We start from the raw sequence: 22,154 nt of genomic DNA, 5'->3' as shown, positions 1-22,154 counted from the left end.
AAGTGCGTGTGAATGCCAACTAGGAAAAAAAAATGTAAGTAAAATTAGGGATAACCGATTAGTCGAATGAGTCCATCCCTAACAGAGGATGTGATTACTCGATTTGTACTAGATAACAAGAACAAAAAAAGAATAGCCATATAACAGAGAAAAAGATGAATTGACTCGATCTAAAGCAAAATAAGTCTCTCTTGCAAATAAGACGGATGTTAATTTTAAATCTGTCTAACACGAGTCACACAACAAATGTAAATTTATTTTCATGTTATAAAACAACACAACATATTACAACAATGGTTCATGAAATAAAATACACAACATTATTGGTTCAACTTCAACAATCCAATGGGATTAAATACTGACTAAATCATACAATTCAATGAACCAGGTATGAAGGAGTTCTGTTCTCCATTTCTCTCATCTGAATTCTTGAAAGTTGACATGGCCTGTTGCCTGTGCATGCTCCACAGCCTCCTGTATATTTACATGAAATTGTCATCGAGAGACTTAAAGAGTCGAGAAATTCCCAAAAAAACAAAGGAGAAAACAAGTAGTGAAGGAGACAGATGAAGATGACTCCATTTTGAAATTGGAAAGCATATCAAGTGTATTGGTGAGAGAGAACCTTCTGGCCGATGACTCCAATTTGGCACACTCCACATCGCAAACTGAAGTTGGAAGTGTCTGTAAAACTTCTTTTCCTGAAAAGCAACAGAATGGAATCACATGGTTGTGCAATAGTCATTATACTCACAATTATAGGTTAAAAAAAAAATTTCTCCGAAAGTTTAAGCAAATGCGCACACATCCACAATATTTGCTCCTAACAAGGCTCGACCACTCGACGGTCTCAACCTCCCCTTTGGGGAAAAGAACCCATACCATCTGGGCTAATGCCCAGTGGTACAAGTAATATGATTCCAGCAACTCAAGAATCAAATAATAATCATTGTGAAATCTGAGGACCATTAGGGTTATTACCCAAGGCTCTAATACTATATTTAAATTTGATTTTGCCCTTGGACACAGGTACCACCACTAACCAACCAAACAGACTTTTGAAAATAAAACAAAAAACTTAGACCCCAAGCTTTTATTACGAAGTATGCTACTTCCCCCTTTGAAAATTTCATGACAAAACAAAAGTAAACCGACAATATGTAAAAATAAAAAAAGATAATATTTCAAAGTTGCTTCTCCTACAAAAAAAAGACATTAACAACTATACCATTGCATCAAATCAACATGATGAAAGAAATCTTACATAAATGGAGCATGAAAGAAAGCATAGAATATATGTTTGGAATATTCCAAGCAAACTCGAATAAGTTTAACTCAAAGCTCTCATTTTCACTTAAAGATTCAATCTTTACTCATTAAAACACTCTTTGTGACTTCAAAAGGAACTCGAATAAGTTTAACTCAAAACTGTCATTTTCTTTCAAATATTCGATCTTTTATACATTAAAACGGTCTAGTGACTTAAAATGTACCTTGATTGAGGTATTTTCATTCAAAGATACAATCTTAACTCATTAAAACACTCTTTGTGACTTCAAAGGGAAATTAAATAAGTTTAACTCAAAACTCTCATTTTCTTTTAAAAATTTAATCTTTATATATTAAAAAGATCTTGTGACTTAAAAGGTACCTTGATTGAGGTATTTTCATTCAAAGATACAATCTTTACCCATTAAAACACTCTTTGTGTCTTCAAAGGGAACTTGAATAAGTTTAACTCTAAACTCTCATTTTCTTTCAAATATTCAATCTTTATACATTTAAAAGGTCTAGTGACTTGAAAGGTACCTTGATTGAGGTATTTTCATTCTTTATACAAAACCTTTTTAGGGAGCTTGAGATGTTCACGAGCTTAACAAGGCTTGTCAAATATCTTGATATTATCTTCTCCCCTTAAAATAAGAAACTGGTGTACTTAAGTTAGAATGCAAATTAGTGGATAGAAATTACAACATAGTGCAAAAAAACTTACTCACTTGAAAGAAAGGTGACTGGGTAGAGACTAGAGACTGTAGGCATTATTTGCAGAAAGTGATTGTCCTCACACTCGAACCTGATTTATCACTCTTGACAATCTGATCATTACATTTTCTCTTGTCACAAATCATGTGTTTTTTAGTTGCCAACATTTTCTTATTAAAGTATATTCCTTGGATAATTTTTTAAGGCTCAAGGGGTGTGTTACTATGGCCAAGTGGCAGCTATTTTAGTTGTCCACAATCCCTAACAAAGCTTGGTGTGGTTCAAGTAGGGCTTGTTAACTAGCCTAAACCTAGAACTTGAGCTTGGGGTTAGATTGTGTAATCAGTAAGACACTTCAACATGGTTTGCTTTTACTACAACATGGATTGGGCATGGACATGTGAACTCTAACATAGGGTGGACTTGAGGCAATGTTTTTGTTGGACTTCATCAACTTTGTTCATTGATTTTTTTATCTTGATGATCTGGTTTCCTCTTTTGGTCTGCCCATAATCATGATTGTAAAGCTATTAGAATTTAGAACTTAGTGTTGGCAAATTTTGGATTTGTCTTCCTTCCTTCTTTTAATTTGTTGATTGTTTTGTTTTTAATAAAATGATGCTTAGGGAAAAAAATGATAAAAATAAATAAATAAATAAATAAAACAAAGAAGAAAGAAAGAAAAATTTGTAACAAAAGCTGGAGTTTGTTACTTTTATTTTATTTTCGAAAGTCAGTTTCGTTAATTAGTAGTGGTACCCATGTTCAGGGGAAAAATCAAATTTGAAGATACATTAAAGGTTTAAAAGATAAAATTGCCTTTTGAATAACTAGCTCATCAACTAAGGTTCATAATCATGCATTCCTATTTTAGGGCATAATGCATAAGTTTCAATTCATGAAAAAAATGTTGAATGCATGAAATTGTTTTGAAGTTGAATGTATATGAATAGTAAATTTTACCAAAACAGTAAGCCTCGACTGATGCGTCTATTGTTTGAAAATTTACAAAAAAAGTTCTATCAATGTTCAAAATGCTTCGATGAAGGCCCAATCCAACAAAGCAGTGCTAGTGAGGTTTGATTGATCAATCGACATATACCCGAATTGTTTTGAAGAGTCTCTCAAATCAGAATTTTAATAGGTTTAGATTTCCTTTTCTGATTACAACTAAGAAACCCTAATTCCTTTGGACTCAAAGCACTAAATCCACACCTCTAGGCTCTCATAGCACAGATACATAGATACAGAGATCTCTACATAATATTGAGAGAATACATGTAAATCTAGAGAGATTTTTATAGAGAGCATCTATGCACATAGTGTGTATATTTTTCTTTTCATCATCTAGAATCTTGCATTAGATGGTAAGTTATTATTTAAGGTGTTGATCATCATAATCCCTTTGCTACACCAAGAATTAAACACCAATGTGGTCTTATTCACAAACACACTGCTTGGATGCCTTGCCATGGTGATCAAAGTGCTTCTGGAGAAATAGATTACGTGAGGAGCGGATATGTTGACGGCCTGGAGAAAGATGGTTTGGCATCAACTGTATCAGGATGTAATTAGGGGTTTTCTAGGGTTTGGGAAGCTTGTAACCTAGTTGTATAATCTCTTTCTCATAGTGAATTTGATTTGTTTGAATTAGGTTTCATGGTTTATTTCGTTGGGTTTTTTTCACGTAAAAATCATATGTTTACGTGTTGTTGCTTGGTTTATTTATTTTTGCTCTTTATACTTAACTGATTCATCTTGATGCATTCCATAAAATCGTTAGATTTTAGAAATCATTTATTCTTGGTTAAAATTAGACAAGATCTATTCACTCCTCTAGATGGTCTTTGAGCACAGTAACGGTCATACGATTTGTCGATTGGCATTAGAGTTGGTTTCTTTAAAGATAGATAGGTACATTTTAATTTGTTTTAGTAAATAAATATTATGGTTCTTAAAAATGAAAAGGGAAAATCTAATTTAGACCTGTGAATCTCATTTTTATTTTTTTTGATAAGTAAAATGTATAAAAAGCGCTCAAAAGGGGAGCATGTCCCAAGGGAACTACACAAGGCCAAAAAGGCCTCTAAACTTTCAAGGAGTCCACAAAATCTACAATCTCCTCTAAATATCTATAATTTCTCCCTATAACCCAACAAAAAAACTTAAGCATGGAGATAGGAGTCTCCTTTCCTTCAAAGGATCTCTTGTTTCTTTCAAGCCAAAGACACGACCAGACACAATGGCGTAACCCTCCAAACATCCTGCACTTGGGCCCCCACTATGTGACCTCGCCAAGCCTCAATCAACCCTCTAGAGGACCTTGGCATAACCCACTGAACACCAAACCAACCAAGCATCAAATCCCAACACTCCCTAGCCATGGTGCAATGCAAGAGAAAGTGATCCACCGTCTCCTCATCTCTATGACACATGTAGCAACAATTGACCACAACCTGATTCCTTTTCCTCAAATTATCCTAAGTCAAAATTTTCCCCAAAACAGATGTCCAAGCAAAGAAAGCCACCTTTAAGGGGGCTTTGGAGCACCAAACAGCCTTCCACAGGAATGGAACCCCGAATCCCTCCATGAAAAATCTATAGAAGGACCGAACATCAAAGTGACCCTGAGAAGCAGGGACCCACAACCATCCATCAGAATCTCCACTCATGATCTCCTGGCGACAAAATCATCAGTAAAAGCAGTGTGAATCTCACTGCTTTTACTGATGATTTTGTGTATTCTAAATCTAAATCCTCACAATCCAACAACAATGGTGTAGTTCAAAATCTAGTTAATTGCCATATACTAATGATGAATTTGAGAATGATTCAGAACATCAGTAAAAGCAGTGTGAATCTCACTGCTTTTACTGATGATTTTGTGTATTCTAAATCTAAATCCTCACAATCCAACAACAATGGTGTAGTTCAAAATCTAGTTAATTGCCATATACTAATGATGAATTTGAGAATGATTCAGAATTTGATGACATTGATATAGAAAAATATTTAGTACTTTTCTTAAAGAGAACGTAAAATAAAAAATTAAGTGCAAAACTGAAAAAAGTATAAAATGATATAGTATTGAAAAATTACATTGTCCTTGAAATTTGCACATAAGACACATAATCTCTTAGATTGATTGAATTGTTTCTTGTTAAGATAATCTTGATGACTAGTTTGTTTGTTTGCTTATTTATTTGTTATTGATGAATTCTTGAGGTTGATATAATGCATGCTAACTTTTTCTTTTATACTCAAAAATCTGATGTGAACTAGATAATTGAAATTTTGGTTTGAGAACCAAAGTTGCTGGACAAAAGATGATGTCTGAGTTTGACAGACAAGTAAGAAAAACATATATATATATATATGAAGAATAAGAAAATTTTAATGATCTGGAACACAAGTTTCACTGTGAATAAAACTGTTAGGTGGAAATTTTTACCTGGACAACATTGTTTTGTCAATTTTAAAAAAAATTCATGCAGTCTAGTTTGATGACCTTAAAATGCTTTGTGATTTGACTATATAAACAATTTTGAAAGAATGGTGTAATTAATTTTATAAAAAAATGAAAAATTACAAAATATTTTATTTTTGAACCTTCTATTCATTTCGTAAAGTTAAATCTTGAAAAACACAAAAGTATTTAAGGTTAATGGATTTATTTTTCTTGTAAAATCTTAATTTAATCATCTCTACTCTTAATACCCTTGGGGACCATAATTTTCCTCCATTATGAATGTTTGTAATTTAATTTTAGTGTTTTAAAGAACAATTTTGTTTATTTGGATGGTTTACATGTCATTAATGATATGGAGTATATTATTTGTTGCTTAATTTGTCAATTTTGTGACAAAAGGGGAAGAAAATAAGAAAAAGTTATAATATGTTTTTATGTTTGAGGGGGAGTTCCCAATTAAGGATGCTTAAAAAATCTTGTATTTCATTACTCAGACCTCACCACTAGAAGTTAGCTTGAGTAATACTTCTTCCTGCCACCCCACAAAGCATAGGTGAAAGGTACGAGTCCCAGTGAATACACATGTATGTTTGTGTGTTATACTAATTTAAAAATATATATATATATATATATATATATAAATGCTCAGACATTCTTCATATTGTGGAACCTGGCTTGCATTGTAGAAGATCAAGAACTACCAGAACATATATTAGAATCCAATCCAATAATGATGAAAAATGTAACTTTAGAAAACACTAGAATTGTGTTAAAAGTTCTGAATTTGATAAAAGAAGCCCACAAATCAGATGGTCCACAATCATCTACTTTAATCCAGTGTTTGTATCAATGGAAAGGAAAAAAATTCATGCACCATTAGGCCACAATGAAACCCAAACATACCTCTGTTGTTCCTTGACAAGATTGAGAGTGAGACCCTCGACTGACCCAATAGTTCGGTCCTTCTGGACAACAAATATTGTCTGATCAAACTCTTCTGGAGCTCCATCGGAAGGAGACATCTGTTGGTACAAGACAAAATCAAATACTACAAGACAGAACTTGAAATATATGTAAAACATGGTACCTACAACTGAAGACAGTTTCAGGAGGAAAAAATAAAGAGTATAGTGGAAGCATGGCAAGTGAAACTGTTATGACAAACGCAACGAACCCAAGATAAAATCAAGAATCACGACAAAAAAGTAAACACACCACACAAAGAACACAAATATTTATACGTGGTTCGGCAATAGCCTATGTCCACGGTTGAGATACGGCAAAAGTCTTCACTATGTGTAAAATCGGAGATTATAAGTTTTCAGCCCCTCATTCTGTTTCTGTACGAATTCTACCACTCCAAACCCTAAGCGCCCTTATATTTCGGGCTACAAGAGACTAACTAGGGTCCATGACCCATGGGTCAAAAATTTCCCTCGGGGGTCCTACTTGGCCCCACACAAAGCTCATCCAATGGGTCGTCAGGACATAAGCAAGTCACAACGCGACCCGGCACCAAATTCGAGCCACAACATCACAAAAACCATTTGAAATTTGTGCCTGTTGATAGGCATGCCTCGGTTGCTGATTGCTATTGGCTTGATAGCGGGAGGTTGACTTGGGATGTGTGGTTTGTGAAAGCTTTCCAGGAATGGGAGTTGGACGACATTTGCGGGTTGTTAGATCGTTTGTATCAACATGAGACCCGTGACAGAGATAGAGATTCGCTTGTTTGGGTGCCTGTTCTCGGGGAAAGTTTGAAGTGAGATCATTTTTCCGATGCCTCTCAGATACTACACGGATTACGTTTCCGTGTAAAACAGTGTGGAGGTCTAAGGCACTGCTCAAAGTGGCGTTCTTTACTTGGACAATGGTGTGGGGCAAGATCTTGATGCTCGAAAATTTGAGGAGGCGAAGACAAATCACAGTTAACTGGTGTTGTATGTGTAAGTGCAATGGAGAATAAGTGGATTATCTTCTTTTGCATTGTCCAGTGGCTTTGGACTGTTGGTGTCTTTTGTTAGGAATGTTTGGGGTTTCATGGGTAATGCCTAGATTTGCAAGAGGATTGATGGAGGCTTGGAGAGGGTGCTATGTGGGAGGTCATGCTCATGGGTTTTGGAGGATGGCGCCCTTGTGTTTATGATGGTGTTTGTGGAGGAAGCGGAATAATAGATCATTTGAAGGAAAGGTATCCTCGATTGTTGTTCTTAAGTCGGCCTTTATTACATCTTTATGTTTTTGGGGTTCGGGTACGCTTTGTTCCTCCCTGAAGGAGATGATTGATTTTATTTCTTCCTTTGGACCATAGGATCCCTTTGTTGTTTCTGGGACGCGTTCTCCTTTTGAGTGTTCCCCTTTTGAACGCTTTTTGAATGAATTTGCTTAATTATAAAAATAAAATAAAATAAAAAATTATTTTTGTGCCATCAAACTTCGCATCCATTTAGCCCTAATAAGAAGAGTAACTTCCAAAGTAATGATCTCATCCATTTAGCTCATGGTCGCATGCGTTAGGTTTGTGGCTCGAATTTCATGTGGCTATGGTGTTCTGGATGCATTGGACTGGTCCAACTTATGTGGACCGGTCCAATATGGCTGAAGATTGCAGAAGTGGGAAACTAAAGTCGATAACTGGTCCAAGGATTATGGAACGGTCCATCACGTCTAATACATGTACGTACACAAGTTTCCTATTCCAATTTGGAAAGCTGTAGAGCAAGATTGATATGGTAACTCCTTGTAGGCAAGTTGTGGAATTCTTGCCCAACAAGGAATTGGATTTGAAGACTCTAAATAGAGAAGAGATGGTGTGAGAGATTAGGGTAGAGAAAGAGAGAGAACTTTAGAGAAAAATTGAATTGAGTTTGTGAGAAGAGAAAGAGTGTGTAACCAAAGTATTCAAGCAAAGATAGTCGTTCTTCCCCCGTGGACGTAGGCAATTTGCCGAACCACGTATATCTCGTCTTGCTTGTGTGTACGCTTTTATCTGTTCTATTTTCCAATAGTGTTTATGCGATTCTAACAGCATGTTTCTTTCTTTATGATCAAATGAAAATGAATAGTGTTGAATGGCTAGAATCATCGGGATAAATATTAGGCTGTAGATCTCTAAAAGCAATGTTTTAAAAAACCTGTAACAGACCGAGCCAATCCAACTGTTCAGGTAGTCAGCTATCCTATTTATGGGCTTTAAATCTGTAAAAAGACTCAAAAATGCTTCAATCCAAAGATCATAATTTCTGAAAACCATCTTCACCCAACAGGTAAGCCTTTGAGCCATCTGAACCATTTCAATTAACTGCCACATTTGCATCTCTAAAATAAAAGGCACATTTTAGGGCTTTGATCAATGGAAAGGAAGGAAGGAAAAAGAGACTCATAATTTGACTGCAACTCCACTTTAGGGATGCTTGAGTCGCTTGACCAGGCATGTATCTTTTTTCCCCCTGTTCTAATATTTCCTTTTTTAAATTCTTTTTCTTGCTGCTTCCTAATTTCTTTTCAAACTTGTTCTTTCCTTTTCTCCTCAATACACACAAACATTAAGAGAGAGTGAAGGAGAGGCCTGGTTCAATGGTGACCTACTCCTTTCTCTTCAACTTGAAGGGCTATATCATATCTTCCGTGATAATTGCAACCTCGTCACCTGTATTTTCAGTTTTACATGGAAATTTCTCCAAACAAAAAGTTATATTTAAGTAAATTTTTATGTTTTATCTTTAAGAATAAATAATTTTGACATTTATAACATAATTTTGACATTTATAACGTTATTATTATATTTTTAGTATACCCCTAGCTATTCGTCACCTGGTCTCTTTTTCCGGTTTGAGAAACGGACAGTCTGTTTTCCGGTTTGAGAGATGGGCTGATTTTTGAGCAGTGCAACACAATAACCATTGAAGGTGGGCATCTAACAAATTCTAAATCATATATCTGGCGCATGTCTAACATAAGCAGAAAATATCCTTTTTAAAATACAACCAGCAAAATGATAACCACACACAGAAGAGATAGAGAGAGGCCATACAGCCAAAGAATCATAATGGAGGCCATCATAGATCAGCATAACCCTTTCGTGATAGTTCTTCCCCTGTTAAGCAGTACCCAAAAGAGAGGAGACAAGAGAATTTCAGTCATGTCGATTTAAGTATTTAACAAGAATCAGAATCATCAACAGCTCATTACTAATTCTAACCTGTCCATATAAATCACATCTTTTGGTTTGGATATCATATGCTGCAATTTCACGTCCATAATACTCTGCTAATATAGAAAGCTCAATGGCACCTTCACAAGAGAAAATAAATAACAAGTTTAGCAGAACAGATCAATAAACTAATCTAAACAGCATCGTAGTGCTTGATTGAGACAAAACGAATATGTAAGGATACCTCCACTGTATAGAGATAATTCCATGCTGATCAGACCAAACATACATGAATTACCTCAATATTATCATAAATAGCCAAGAGTCCAAAAGCAGATCAAACCTTTGAAATTCAAAAACTTGGATTTGTATTTACTGACAATCTAATTTGGGTATTCTAACATGGTACACCAAAAGACAACAAAGACTCCATACAAGATACATTGCATACTAAATGTGGGAAAGTCAAATTTGTTCAATTGTAGAATGAAACATGAAATCGAATCATACACGGATACAGTTACACGTAGCAGGTACAATGGTATACAAATCTGAACCAACAAGCAACCGCTGTAATCAATCAGAAGATCCAATACAATCTCCAATCTCATGGCTATGATAGCTACCATACTAACCCTAATAGCAAGTATAAAATCAACTTCAAGTCCCAATGCTCAAGGTATAAGAATACTTAACTTTCTTTCACTTAATACTCTCTTGAAGCTTTTGTTCATATCATTGTCCGACATTCTTCCCTTTTATTCTCTTGGTCAATTACAAAACGTCGAGCTGCTTATCTCTGCTAGCATTTTATTAATTCTCTATCAATCATTAGTTGTCTCTTTATCTTTACGTTTAACCGTTTCTCTTACTAACTGATGCCTTAGTTAATTGTGTTTATTGATTGCATCTCATTTTATTTGCATGTTTAGTTTAATTTCTCAAATCAAACAACTTGTTCAACTAGGTTAGATTTAAATTAATATGGGTTTAGATTGGTTTTCCATATTTTTCTAAGCAATCCCTGTGGATACAAACTCGTTGCTACATGTCTACACTCCAATATATTCGTATACTTGCAAGTGATTTAAAAACAAACAAGTTAATTGTTTTTATTGATTGCATCTCATTTTATTTGCATGTTTAGTTTAATTTCTCAAATCAACCAACTTGGTCAACTAGGTTATATTTAAATTAATTTGGGTTTAGATTGGTATTCCATATTTTTCTAAGCAATCCCTGTGGATACAACCTCGTTGCTACATGTCTATACTCCAAAAGATTCGTATAATTGTGAGTGATTTAAAAAGAAACGATAAGTTTTTGGCACCGTTGTCGGGGATTGCAAAAGATTAGAATTTTTGCTTCCACCAATAGACCCGTTTCCCAACACCAGAAACGTCTCAGGACTCAGCTGGTTATGTATTATTCTAATTTGATTTGTGTGTTTGTGCCAATGCAAGATATTTTCCATACAGTCATCCATACTAGACCTAGTCAAAGAGAAAAGCTAAACAAACTGAACATCAGAATGTTATCAAGACAGATGTCACTTCGCAAAGCAGTGAGAAAGAGACTCCATTAGCATTGGTCCTGTTATTCCCATAACCGCACACATGAAGTACTCTCGGGTCAAAAAGGCCAGTAGTTGCAGGAAAATTTCTTAACTCGACCCATGTTGTTTTCAATAATTAATCTTGTGGATGTTCCAGCAAACCATAATCAGAGGAGAATGGAAGTTTAAACACACCTCCCCATTTTTCTGGGTTAAGAATCCATGCACAATACTCTTCATTTGACTTTCCAAGAAATGCTTCGGAATATTTTGTTGGATCACTTGCCACTGTTGCAGCTATAACCTTCAAAAACAACATGTAACAAAATGTCAAGGAAACAAAGAAAGAGAAGGAAATTATGCCATTTATACAACATACTGGTACAATTATAGAAGGATAAATGTCCTTACACCAGTGTACTTATACATAGTCAAATTTACAGATGTTCTCGAGCCAGCAACCAACTTTATCCGTGAATTTTAGTATGGTATCAAAAAAGCAAGCAGCTTATATGCTTGGGTTATATATAAGCACCTTCTTGGAGATCCTCAAAAGTATTCAGAAATTTGGATTTTAGACCACTATTCTAGAATTATGATGCACATTTTCCTGGCCAATTTAATGTTTACAGGTTGAGATCATGTTCTAACAAAATCCTAGCTCAAAAATGTACGAGTAAGTATTTATAGATATGAACCGTCTATTTGCTTATACATGCATGAAATCCCTGCAGCAGTTTTACCGGTGAAACATGTCGTCCATACAATACATGGTATGTGTCAGACATTTTTTTGTCATACAACAACAATAAACAAAACCTTTTCGCCAACTACTTGTGGTTGGCTACATGAATCCTATCTAAGCAAACAGCTTACTAATTCCACCCATGTCAACTTTGTTCTTGCCCTTCCCCTAGGCCCTAGGGTTACCCTCAATGTGGACCAAGTCTTCTTTCTAAATGGCGCACATAATGGTCTTCTTTGCACATGTCCAAACCATCTTAATCCTTTTTTTTTCTTTTTTGTTTGGGTCAAAAATATGAAATTTAAACACACAGGAAACAAGAGTGCCTACTAATGAAACTAAAACTTTAAAGACAATAAGATGACATTTATACAGTGTGCTCCATTATTTATTATGAGACAAAAGAAAGTCCAACAATCTCATACCAAGAGATGACACAGGCCCCAATCTGACAAGCATGCATTAGATAAGTACTGCAAGATATTGAGCCTAACCCATGACACCCACTAGACACAGTTTAGTGCCATGCCAAAGATTGTCACTGTCACTTCCCTAATCCATTACATACAACTTCACAGGAGGTTCTGCTTCATATAACTAAAAAATAGATTGCTCTAGGATCGAATACTGCCCATTCAATGTTTAGCTCAAGTACAAAAAATAAATAAATAATAATAATAATAATAATAAAGGATAGATCTAAAAGAACAAGAATATAATAGGAATTCCACCATTACAATATCTCCAGATTTCAGGTACCTATCATTATCAGTGTAAACACTTTCCATTTGGCTCACTTAATCATTTAAAAGCAGCTCGTTCAGGCACGAAAATACAAGATAATAATTTTATGTAAGTACTGATCTCTGAATTAACATGTAGACTCCCTCTCTTTATCCGATATTATACAATTTAATCCAAATCCTAGTAGGACTCCTAAGTTGGTATAATCTTATATAGCTTTTATTTACGATCTTCTAACTCATGTAACACAAACAAGTCAGAATCCTAGTTCTCTCTTTTCCAATTGCCACGAGAGAAACGAGTCAAATTACCACAATACAAAAGAGTCAAAACTCTCTCTCAATCCTATTCTCATATAACTTCATTCTAAAGATAATATTATTAGACAACGACTTGTTCCAAAAGCTTAAGAGTGTTAATAGATGGAATCAACCATGTACGTTTAGCTCTCTCACCCTATCCCGCATGCAATCCCTTCTTGCACACAGAGACAAAATAACAGTCTGAAAAGGCAGAAAAAATGCAGATGGCCCTTTTACATGTGGGAAGACAAAGAGAATGCAGACTTTCACAAGCAAATAGAGCATCGGTTAGAGAGACATCGTATAACAAAAACACCAAAACCATGTTAGATAACCTTTGTCCAAACTGTTAGAGAATGAACCCTTTATATAACAACTTCCGACAACTATATCTCCTCAGATAGTTGATCTCTAAAAGAATGGCCAGTGCGAGTTGATTTCCAAAGCCAACCGCAAATTTGTATTTCTTCCTTCATTCACTTAAAAAATAGTATGAGATTGCGTAAATCCATGTTATGGACTATCATTTGTTAGGAGAGAGCCTAATGGTCATTGTTGGTAGATATCTTTCAATCATAAAACTATTTGCAGGTAAGACAGAGACCAGTTCATCCTATTTATAGAAGTATTCTTAGTAAGTTCCTCCTGCAAAAATTAAAAAGGTAGTATTTATGAATAAATTTTCAGAGAACTATACAAATCTTCAATTTATTTTTTGAGTCTTGGTTTCACTTGTTTTAGAGCTTATCTAATATGCTTCTTTAATCACTTCCTCTGTTTCTATCCAAAAAATATACTTAAATTTAAGTCATTAGTTTAACTAGTCATATTTTTGCTCAAAATGGAACGTGTTTTTTTATTACACATCCCATGATTCCCCCCAACCCAAAAACACACCACCCAACCAATAAGTAGAACATTCCTATAATTCAATCTCGAAAGCCTATCAATCTTATATATAGTTCTGATTCTAATGGCCTCATCGGTGCTGGCGAAGAAATTCATGAAAAGAAAGGCCAAGAAAGCCAGGATAGAGTTTTGACAACCCAATCTCATTTTGGTAATTAGTTTATAGCTGTCAACAATATAGATCCAGATGAAGAAACATGATTTCACTGTTTCTCTATTTCTTGCAGATACTAAAACGGACATTGTAATTCCCAAGTTGCAACAGAAGTGCATTATGAGATAATGAAATAAACATATTTATAAATTTTAAGATATACTAAATTAGGTGATATTCGGACTCCACAACAAATGCACTCCACTTTAAAAGAAAACGACCATTATTGTCCATAACTTCATAAATAAGAGAATAAAAAATTTATTAGGTTAGGGACACTTATTTATATTTTCTTAAAGAAAAAGACTATGGAGTGCATTTGTTAAACAGCAGAGTGCGGATATCATCTCCCTAAATTAACGGTCGGAAACAAAGTACTATTAATTGATCAAACATGCAGAGAATCTCAATCAAAGAGACATGTATGATTACCAAAGTTGACTTATTATATTGCAGTATTAACTCCACTCATAGATCATAAATTACAGAAAGAAAATTTAGGCAGAATTGGATATGAGACTGCTTGATTTTCGAATTTAAGTACAAATTAACAAGTTAAAATTTGTGTTTTCCTTTGACAAAATTTTCACAGGTCGGAGTTCACAAAATCTGCATTTATAATTTGAGAAATCAAGTTACACTGACTGCACGGGATATTCTGATGTACGAGATACATAATGTTAATAAAATGACTCTAGATAAGCATCTTGGTGGGATATATAAGAGAGGAGTAATCATAACCTGTCTCAACTCAGAAGCCTTGTGTTTGTCATGGTCCATAACGTACCTGCAAATGAAAAAACATTAAAAATAAAATTTCAAACACTGGTTGAAAGTTTGACAATCCAAATTAATTAGATTGAAAAAGAAGACATATGGTCAGGAGTTTTACCCAACAGCATTGAAGAGGCAACTGTTGTCCGAAGGAATGACCCTCCTAATGACAATACCTTCCATTTTCGAAGCAAATTTGCACCTGAAAACAATCAGAGCTACATTGGTGACTCCAGTATACTACTAAACATGCCAGAGAGAGTGTTCTGTAAACCTTAATTAACACATAATTAACCAATCTGATTATAAGTAAAAACTTCACCTTGAGGAGAAATAAACTAAATAGAAAATTCAACGAATGATTGACACAAAAAAAAAAAAAAAAAAAAAAAAGGGGGGAAATCAAGATTTATATATCAAAGTAACGTATCAAAAGAGAGACTCAAACCCTCAACAAGAACCTAACTATCCACATAACCAAAAAAAAAAAAATTGAGTAAACCAGACTATTCTAAAAAATTGGGAAAGAAACAAATATATTTGGAAAAAACGTAACAGTAAAATAAATTGAGAAAATATAGTTAAAGTGCAAATCACATATAAATTCACAATCCCATGAAAGAATGAAACAGAATACATAGGAAAAACCAGACTATATCTAAAACCCACTTGAATTTTTAAAGATTTCCACCAAAAATATATATATATATATGTAACCTTTCTGGATGTACAAATCTAAAGTAGGATCCACAAGAAAAAGCAGCCAATATTTTTTTTTTGATGAATGAAATGCAACCCATATTCGAGAGCAATCTAATAATAATTTAGGACTCTAGATAGATTGAACACAATAATTCCCAGAAATAAATTGAACGAGAGAAATGTTAAATAAAAGCTCAAGATGTGTATGTACCAAGAATCGATTCAAACCTTCAAGTGAAGAAAGCTGCAAATGAGAAGAAATATCTATAATTAGGAATATGAGAAAAATGAGAGAAGCTAAGGAGGTTGAGAGAATCTGGAGAGTTGAGATATAAATGTGTGTGTGAAACTGTGTGTCTATTACGCACGAGTCTGTATATTGCTCAGCCAAATCCACAGCTTCACGTCACGAATACAACGGAAGTTCCAAGCAAATATAAGTGGGCGCCGATTGATACCCCACTTTGGATGTTGTTCACTTTGGGAATGTTCGCCTGTGTCCGACCCTAATGATACACCACTGCAGTATGAAAAAATTATACTGCAATTTAGATGTTCCTTCCAGGAGTACAACTTTTGAAAGGAATTTGTAATTATTGCATTGTCCCTTTATTACAAAGATATTCTTTCAAGTTTATATATATATATATAAGTTTAAAATTTTTTAAAATTTTAAATTATATTTTATAAAAATATATGAAATATGTTATTTAAACTTGATAAGTGAATAAGTATTTTAGAACAATTCAAAAAAAAAAAAAATGGACAATTATTATAGGCAGGAGTGAATTACTAATTATAATTTATTGAATGTATTACATATTAAATAATCATTATTATTTAAATTAAATCAAATATAAATTATGTTATACTTTGCCTCTCGTTTCCGTTAAGAAAAGGTTAATAATTAAAAAAATACATGTAAGTTGGAGTGGGATTAAAGTTAAAAATATTTTGTTAGATTCTTAAGGAAAAAAATAAAAAAGAAATCATAATTAATATTTGAATATAGAGGTTGTTCCAACAGCTATAGTACGTGGAATCCTGATTGTCTTCTTCTTAGTTAAAGACGCAACCGTTAAGAATTACCCCCAAGGTCTTACTTAATAATGATAAGTAAAGCACATAGAATAGTTCAGTTGGTATATAAGTCCTCCCCAAACGGGATATCAGTGTTTGAGCACAAACAAGACATGATTTATATTATTCTAACATATTGATAAGATAAACTACGGGTGAAAGAACGACTATATTTCCTTCTAATATAAAGATTACACACTATTTCTCTCGCTCTCAACTCTCTGTGTCTCACAACTCTCTCTTGCAATTCTCTGTTTTCACGCTTTTTCTTTACTCAAACTCATCTATATTTATAGAATCTTCAAACCCACTTGTTGAACAAAAATCCCTCAACTTGACTATGAGAGAGTTATCGTATCAATCTCCAACTCTAAAATAATATCTTAATAAGTCACAACTCCCTCCCGAAGACTTTAGCCAGCCTTGCTCCAATAAAAGTGTAACCGGATTCCCAGAATACATTCTGAACAAGAACTTGAGCCACAACCCAGCAATCTCTACATTGGCTCAAATTCTGTCTTCATGCGCTCCTACATATTACTCCACCTCGAACTAAAAATCTTTTTTCTTCTTATTGTTCTTCGTCGTTCTTTCATACTCACCAATTGCTAGCAAACTCCAAGTTCAAATAATCGAACTTGGAATCTATTCTCAAATCATCGAATTGGACTTTCATTACTTCTTGGATGAAGGTTGGTGTTGCATCCATTACTCTAGTAGATCTAGAAATAGGCTTCCATTCTATCTTTGCAACTGCTCCACCTAACAGAGTAATTCCTGTTAGGGATATTAACTCCCTCCAACCCACTCAATGGTCGATTGTTATCGAGAGTTAAATAACTTACTCATCATACACAGCGAAAGTATCATCACATCACATCAATACAAGCATACATGGTGACACGATCATACATATCCACACATAACACTATATTCTACACGGTTTACATAACTCTAGAGTTACATCCATAGAGATAGATATTTTCACTATTATGAATCAAGGGAGATAATATACAACCATGTTGCCCAAATAATGAATCTAGATGGGGGGTGAATAGAGTCTTTAGCAAACATTTGACGATCCGAATTTCGAAGAACTCGGTACGTCAGCGATTAACCCGAAAGACTAATCCAAAAACGAATCTGAAACGCGGAAGTAATGAAAAGGAAAATGGTCACTAGGGATGGACACCATCCCTAAGACCCAAAGTGGACTTCTACAAAGCCATGGAACTCAAGAGAGAAACAAAAACGAAAATAAAGGTCAAAACGGGCAAAATCCATTAATCAAGGGTAAAATGGTCATTTCATAAATAAAAAGGGAAATTTGACTCCAAGCAAGTCAAATGAGATCCATGCAACTTAATCTAATCATTTCACAACATTCCAAGAGGGTCTAAGAATTTTGGCCAAGAATCCCACAAAACGCCCATTCCCGGTTTAAGAAAAATCTGACACTGTCCCACAAAAACATAAATAACTCCCACTGTGATTTGAATCTGAGAATGACATTGGTACCATTGGAAAGGTGACTCAAAATCCTAAAAGATAGACTCAAGAATGACCCCATTTGGAGTATAAATGAAAAAGATATAACCGTTTGAAGTCTGAGCAACAAAGTTGTCCCAAAACTGAAGAGAAGTGAGCCTGAGGCATTTCGTTTGTCCGAAATGCCATTTCAGGAGCCCAAAATGAACCCAGTCTCACCAGAAATCTTAAAAGAGAAGAAAATTCATTTCGGTCATCCAAAATGAAGAACCGGTCATCCGGTTGTGACCCAAATAGAGCTTTAGCTACTAAAAAATGACTTTTAATTATTCAATTGATTCTAAAAAGAAACTGGTCGTCCGAAATGACTCGAGAAAGAGCAGAAAAACCTGTTATGCACCAGAAATGTTAAGGCTTCACACAAGCCTCAATCCCCATCACGAATTGGTCCAAAAACAAATATTTAAAGCCGTGTAAACATGCCAACAAAAATAATTTTACATAAATGATCAAAATACAACGGTTCACAGCCTCATTACATGTCAATAATTAAAAAATATATTTCATAAGTCCATAGTAACACAAAAATACAACAAAACAAACATGCTTATCAAACCAAAAGACATGTAAAATATACATTAAACGTTAAAATGGCTCATTGACCTCAATTACAACCTTTAAAGGTAAAGTACATGTTTTTCCCTAAAATAGACATGAATTTACATTTCCAAAAGTAAGAAGTGCACTACATCAACTACGACAAGTTTGATATCATAAAATATACAAAGATAGCATGGTTACATTCGAAACAAATCCAAAAGGCAAGAAATGGACACATGTTCGCGCCGAACTAGCCGAGGGTCTCTCCCCAGAAGGCTTTGCCAGCGCTTTATCTCTCGCCCGAGCCTTAGTCATCTGTTCCTGTCGTGATAAAGGCAAAATCCGACCCTTTTTTGGGGAGCTAATAGGATCACATTATATGTGCTCCTCAATATGCTCAAATGCCACATGACTTTGAGATGAGGAATCAGGACCCATTTTGTTATCCTGACCAACTAAAGCAACATCAAGCGAAACAAACTCCTCAAGTAGTGCCTTTCCTTTGAACGCCTGTGCAGTTAACCCATGGAGAACTACATTACCAGTAGAGTAGTCCCCTTGACCATCACCCACAATTAACAATGTTTGTCCACCCACTGTAGATAAAGCCACCGCCTTATTATCTAATTTATCCAATGGAATATGTCCATGACCCACATCAGTAAGCCGAAACAAGTGGCGAGATTCCTTTATCCATTCCGGCAAATTACGATTAGAAGAAAGGGACTTCGAGGTTCTCAGTCTCGTCACCACCATCTGAGTCCCCATCCTCCACATATAGCCAACTTTTGTCATGACCAGCAGCCGTAGATTCACCCCGGTCACTATCTGGATTCCAAAGATCTTTCCCAAGAAACCCATCCACCCCTAACCACAAGCCATACTTCTTAAACTCCGCAGAAAAGTGATTCGGTCCAAACGGACACTTCTTCCAATGGTGACCAATAATGCCACAAGCAAAACAGAAGGAAGGGAGTTTTTCATACCTCACTTGAGCCCAAAACTCCGAACCCAAAGGACTTGTGATCAAAACATTACGTCGCAGAGGTTTAGTAATATCCAACTCAACTTTTAATCGAAGCATCCTACTATCAGCCAGCAACTTTTCTTTACCTTCAAACATGCCCCTATCCCAAAACTCCACTTCTAGACATTGACCCAGATTTTCAGCAATCCTCTGTCCCACTTTAGCGGATATTAAATTGGCATGCACATCTAAGATTTGAATCTAAAAAGGGGAGAGTTGAAAAGGGGAGTTAGAGAGGAGCAACCCATCCTCCCACTCCTTAATCACAAGCAAATGACCATCAAACAGCCACGGGCAACTATTTATAACTCGCTACCTAATAGAGCTATCATTGATAATAAGTTGAAAAAATTCCCCGCAATCTTAAACACCTGAATACGCTTAGAAAGAGGCTCTTGTTGTTGTTCCTTTAGCCATAACTTGGTGAACAATTTGCCAAAGGTAAACTTTGCTCCAGCCAAAGTGGTAGTCTTCGATGCCCAGATCTTTCCAAAGAGATTGTGACGACATAATTGAACGCTTTGAGCCGTATCATCGGCAGTTAAGAGGACCGGCTCTTTTTCCGCATGTGTTAGTGTGAGCCCACGAAATTGATCAACTATATTTGGCTCCATAGTGACTACAACCACAGAAGGAAGAAAGAAAGAAGAGAGAAGCGATATATACCCCCACTGCTTCCTCAAACACAAGTTATAAGGGCTAAGAAACTGGCGTAATGGAGACGCCAAGGTAGTGAAATGATACTCTGAAACCACAAGAAGCTTTGAGAAACGGAATTGCTGTACAATATGACGCAACCCAAATGACATGGAAGTTAAAAGCCTCACAAGCCCGTAACATTTACCAAGGATGACATCAGAATTGAAGGCGTATAGAGTACGCCAACACCTCTGCACCACACAATATAACATATAACAAATAAACGCAATATAGATTACTTGACCAAAAGTCTGAATGCATGTGGGGTCCAGCCACTGATCTCGCTTCTGCACATGTCCCCCTTGCACAAATCTCCACGTCGAGGCTTCCAGAGAACGCAATAGCCTCATCACTTCCCTCTATCTGAAAAAATCATCGCCGCCTAAAGAAGCCTAACCGCCGACCATTACACAACCCCCTGTTTGTAAACGCCTCGCCTATATAACACCAGCAACAACCAACGCAGCATGATACCCAATAGAACATGTGGATACCAAAAAACTTCGCTATAGGCCAACAAATCATATCGCAAATCAGCCCAGATACAAACAAGACCCAACAAAAAAGTAAGAAAACCACGCAATAGTAATATCCCCATCCCCTTAATGTCACGAAACAAAGACCCACCCAATTCAGTCAGCCAATAAACATTCAAATTAAAAATACCCAAAGGGAAGTAGGACAGAAGATGCAACAACGGCATGAAAATCCACCATATCCAAATGAATATGATGAAATTGGCGACAGCAATACGAAACCTAGAATAGCTACAAACCGGCGACATAACAAATTGACTCTTAGCAACAGGACCCAAACATCCGAAACCACCGATAAATCAACTGTACAGGAAGATCACACACGGGCTCAAATCCCCTGCTGTGAGTTACCATACGGTCCCCTGCTGTGAGCTGATGAAAGGCCTTAGTTTGGCCACGTATGCTTCAGTTTGTAATATGTCTGTGGGCTCCACAAAAATGGTGCAAAACTCATTATTCCGTTAAATTTGCCTTCCGTTAACTTATATGGTAATTTATTACATAAAAAGAAAAAACAAATACTCAAAAAGCTAACCCCAATACAATCTCAGAAAAGACGAACCCCTGCAAAGAAAAGAAAACGGCGGCAAAAAACCCTAAATTGTTTGGGTTTCGATCAAAGAAAGGAGAGTCAAAATTCAGCGTTTGTTGGTCGCGATCTTCGCTGGCCTTGGTTTGCTTGCCGTCAAATTCCGGCGCCGTGATTCTAGGTTCTTCTCTGGCCACGGTTTGCTTCGCTATCTTCGCCGGCCTTAGTTCGTCAAATTCCAGCGCCTTGATTCTAGGTTCTTCTCTGGCCACGGTTTGCTTCGCTATCTTCGCCGGCCTTGGTTTGCTTGCCGTCAAATTCCGGCCACGGTTTGCTTCACTATCTTATTAATATTGTGCATTTAATATATTGTTCATTTATAGTGAAATTTTTGTTTTGAACGGAACAATGTAGATTTAGAAAATTTATGATTCTTTCATTTATCATCGATCTGTCATTGTAATGAATGTAAAATCTTCCATAATTTATTTTTAGAACTGAATTGGCTTCAGTAGGTATGAATGTGTTATCAAAAAAATTGGTATGAAATGCATGCGGCAACCAAATCGGGGTGGAAACGAAAAAATGAACAAATGCATAAAGGAGCCGGCTCCACTTTAAAGTGGAGCCGCCTCCACTACCAAGTAGAGCCGGCTCCACTTTGTAATTGAGCCTGCTCTATTTAGAGAATGCTCTAAATCACCT

General features: G+C 35.6%; 1 protein-coding gene across 2 annotated transcripts; it reads right to left on the bottom strand.

Annotated features, from left to right (window-relative positions):
- Positions 1 to 171: 171 nt before the first annotated feature.
- On the bottom strand, positions 172 to 15,974 carry LOC132311084 (OVARIAN TUMOR DOMAIN-containing deubiquitinating enzyme 2). 2 transcript variants are annotated; one of them, XM_059808807.1, is made up of 10 exons: positions 15,859 to 15,974; positions 15,702 to 15,734; positions 14,907 to 14,990; positions 14,756 to 14,801; positions 11,356 to 11,464; positions 9,654 to 9,745; positions 9,486 to 9,548; positions 6,356 to 6,474; positions 626 to 701; positions 172 to 474 (listed from the first exon to the last, which is right to left on the bottom strand). In XM_059808807.1, the coding sequence occupies exons 3-10, from the start codon at positions 14,969 to 14,971 to the stop codon at positions 418 to 420; spliced, it is 627 nt and encodes a 208-aa protein (XP_059664790.1). In that variant the 5' UTR covers positions 14,972 to 14,990; positions 15,702 to 15,734; positions 15,859 to 15,974; the 3' UTR covers positions 172 to 417. The 2 variants fall into 2 exon arrangements, with proteins under 2 accessions (XP_059664790.1, XP_059664789.1); XM_059808806.1 differs by lacking the exon at positions 15,859 to 15,974 and having other exon boundaries at positions 15,719 to 15,852.
- Between the last annotated feature and the right edge of the window lie 6,180 nt (positions 15,975 to 22,154).

This window comes from Cornus florida, unplaced genomic scaffold, assembly GCF_030987335.1.
Source record: "Cornus florida cultivar Cherokee Brave unplaced genomic scaffold, ASM3098733v1 CherokeeBrave_3.0.0_Hap2_Chr06, whole genome shotgun sequence".
In the NCBI taxonomy this organism is placed as follows: Eukaryota; Viridiplantae; Streptophyta; class Magnoliopsida; order Cornales; family Cornaceae; genus Cornus; species Cornus florida.
This window is presented reverse-complemented; position numbering and strand designations above follow the sequence as displayed.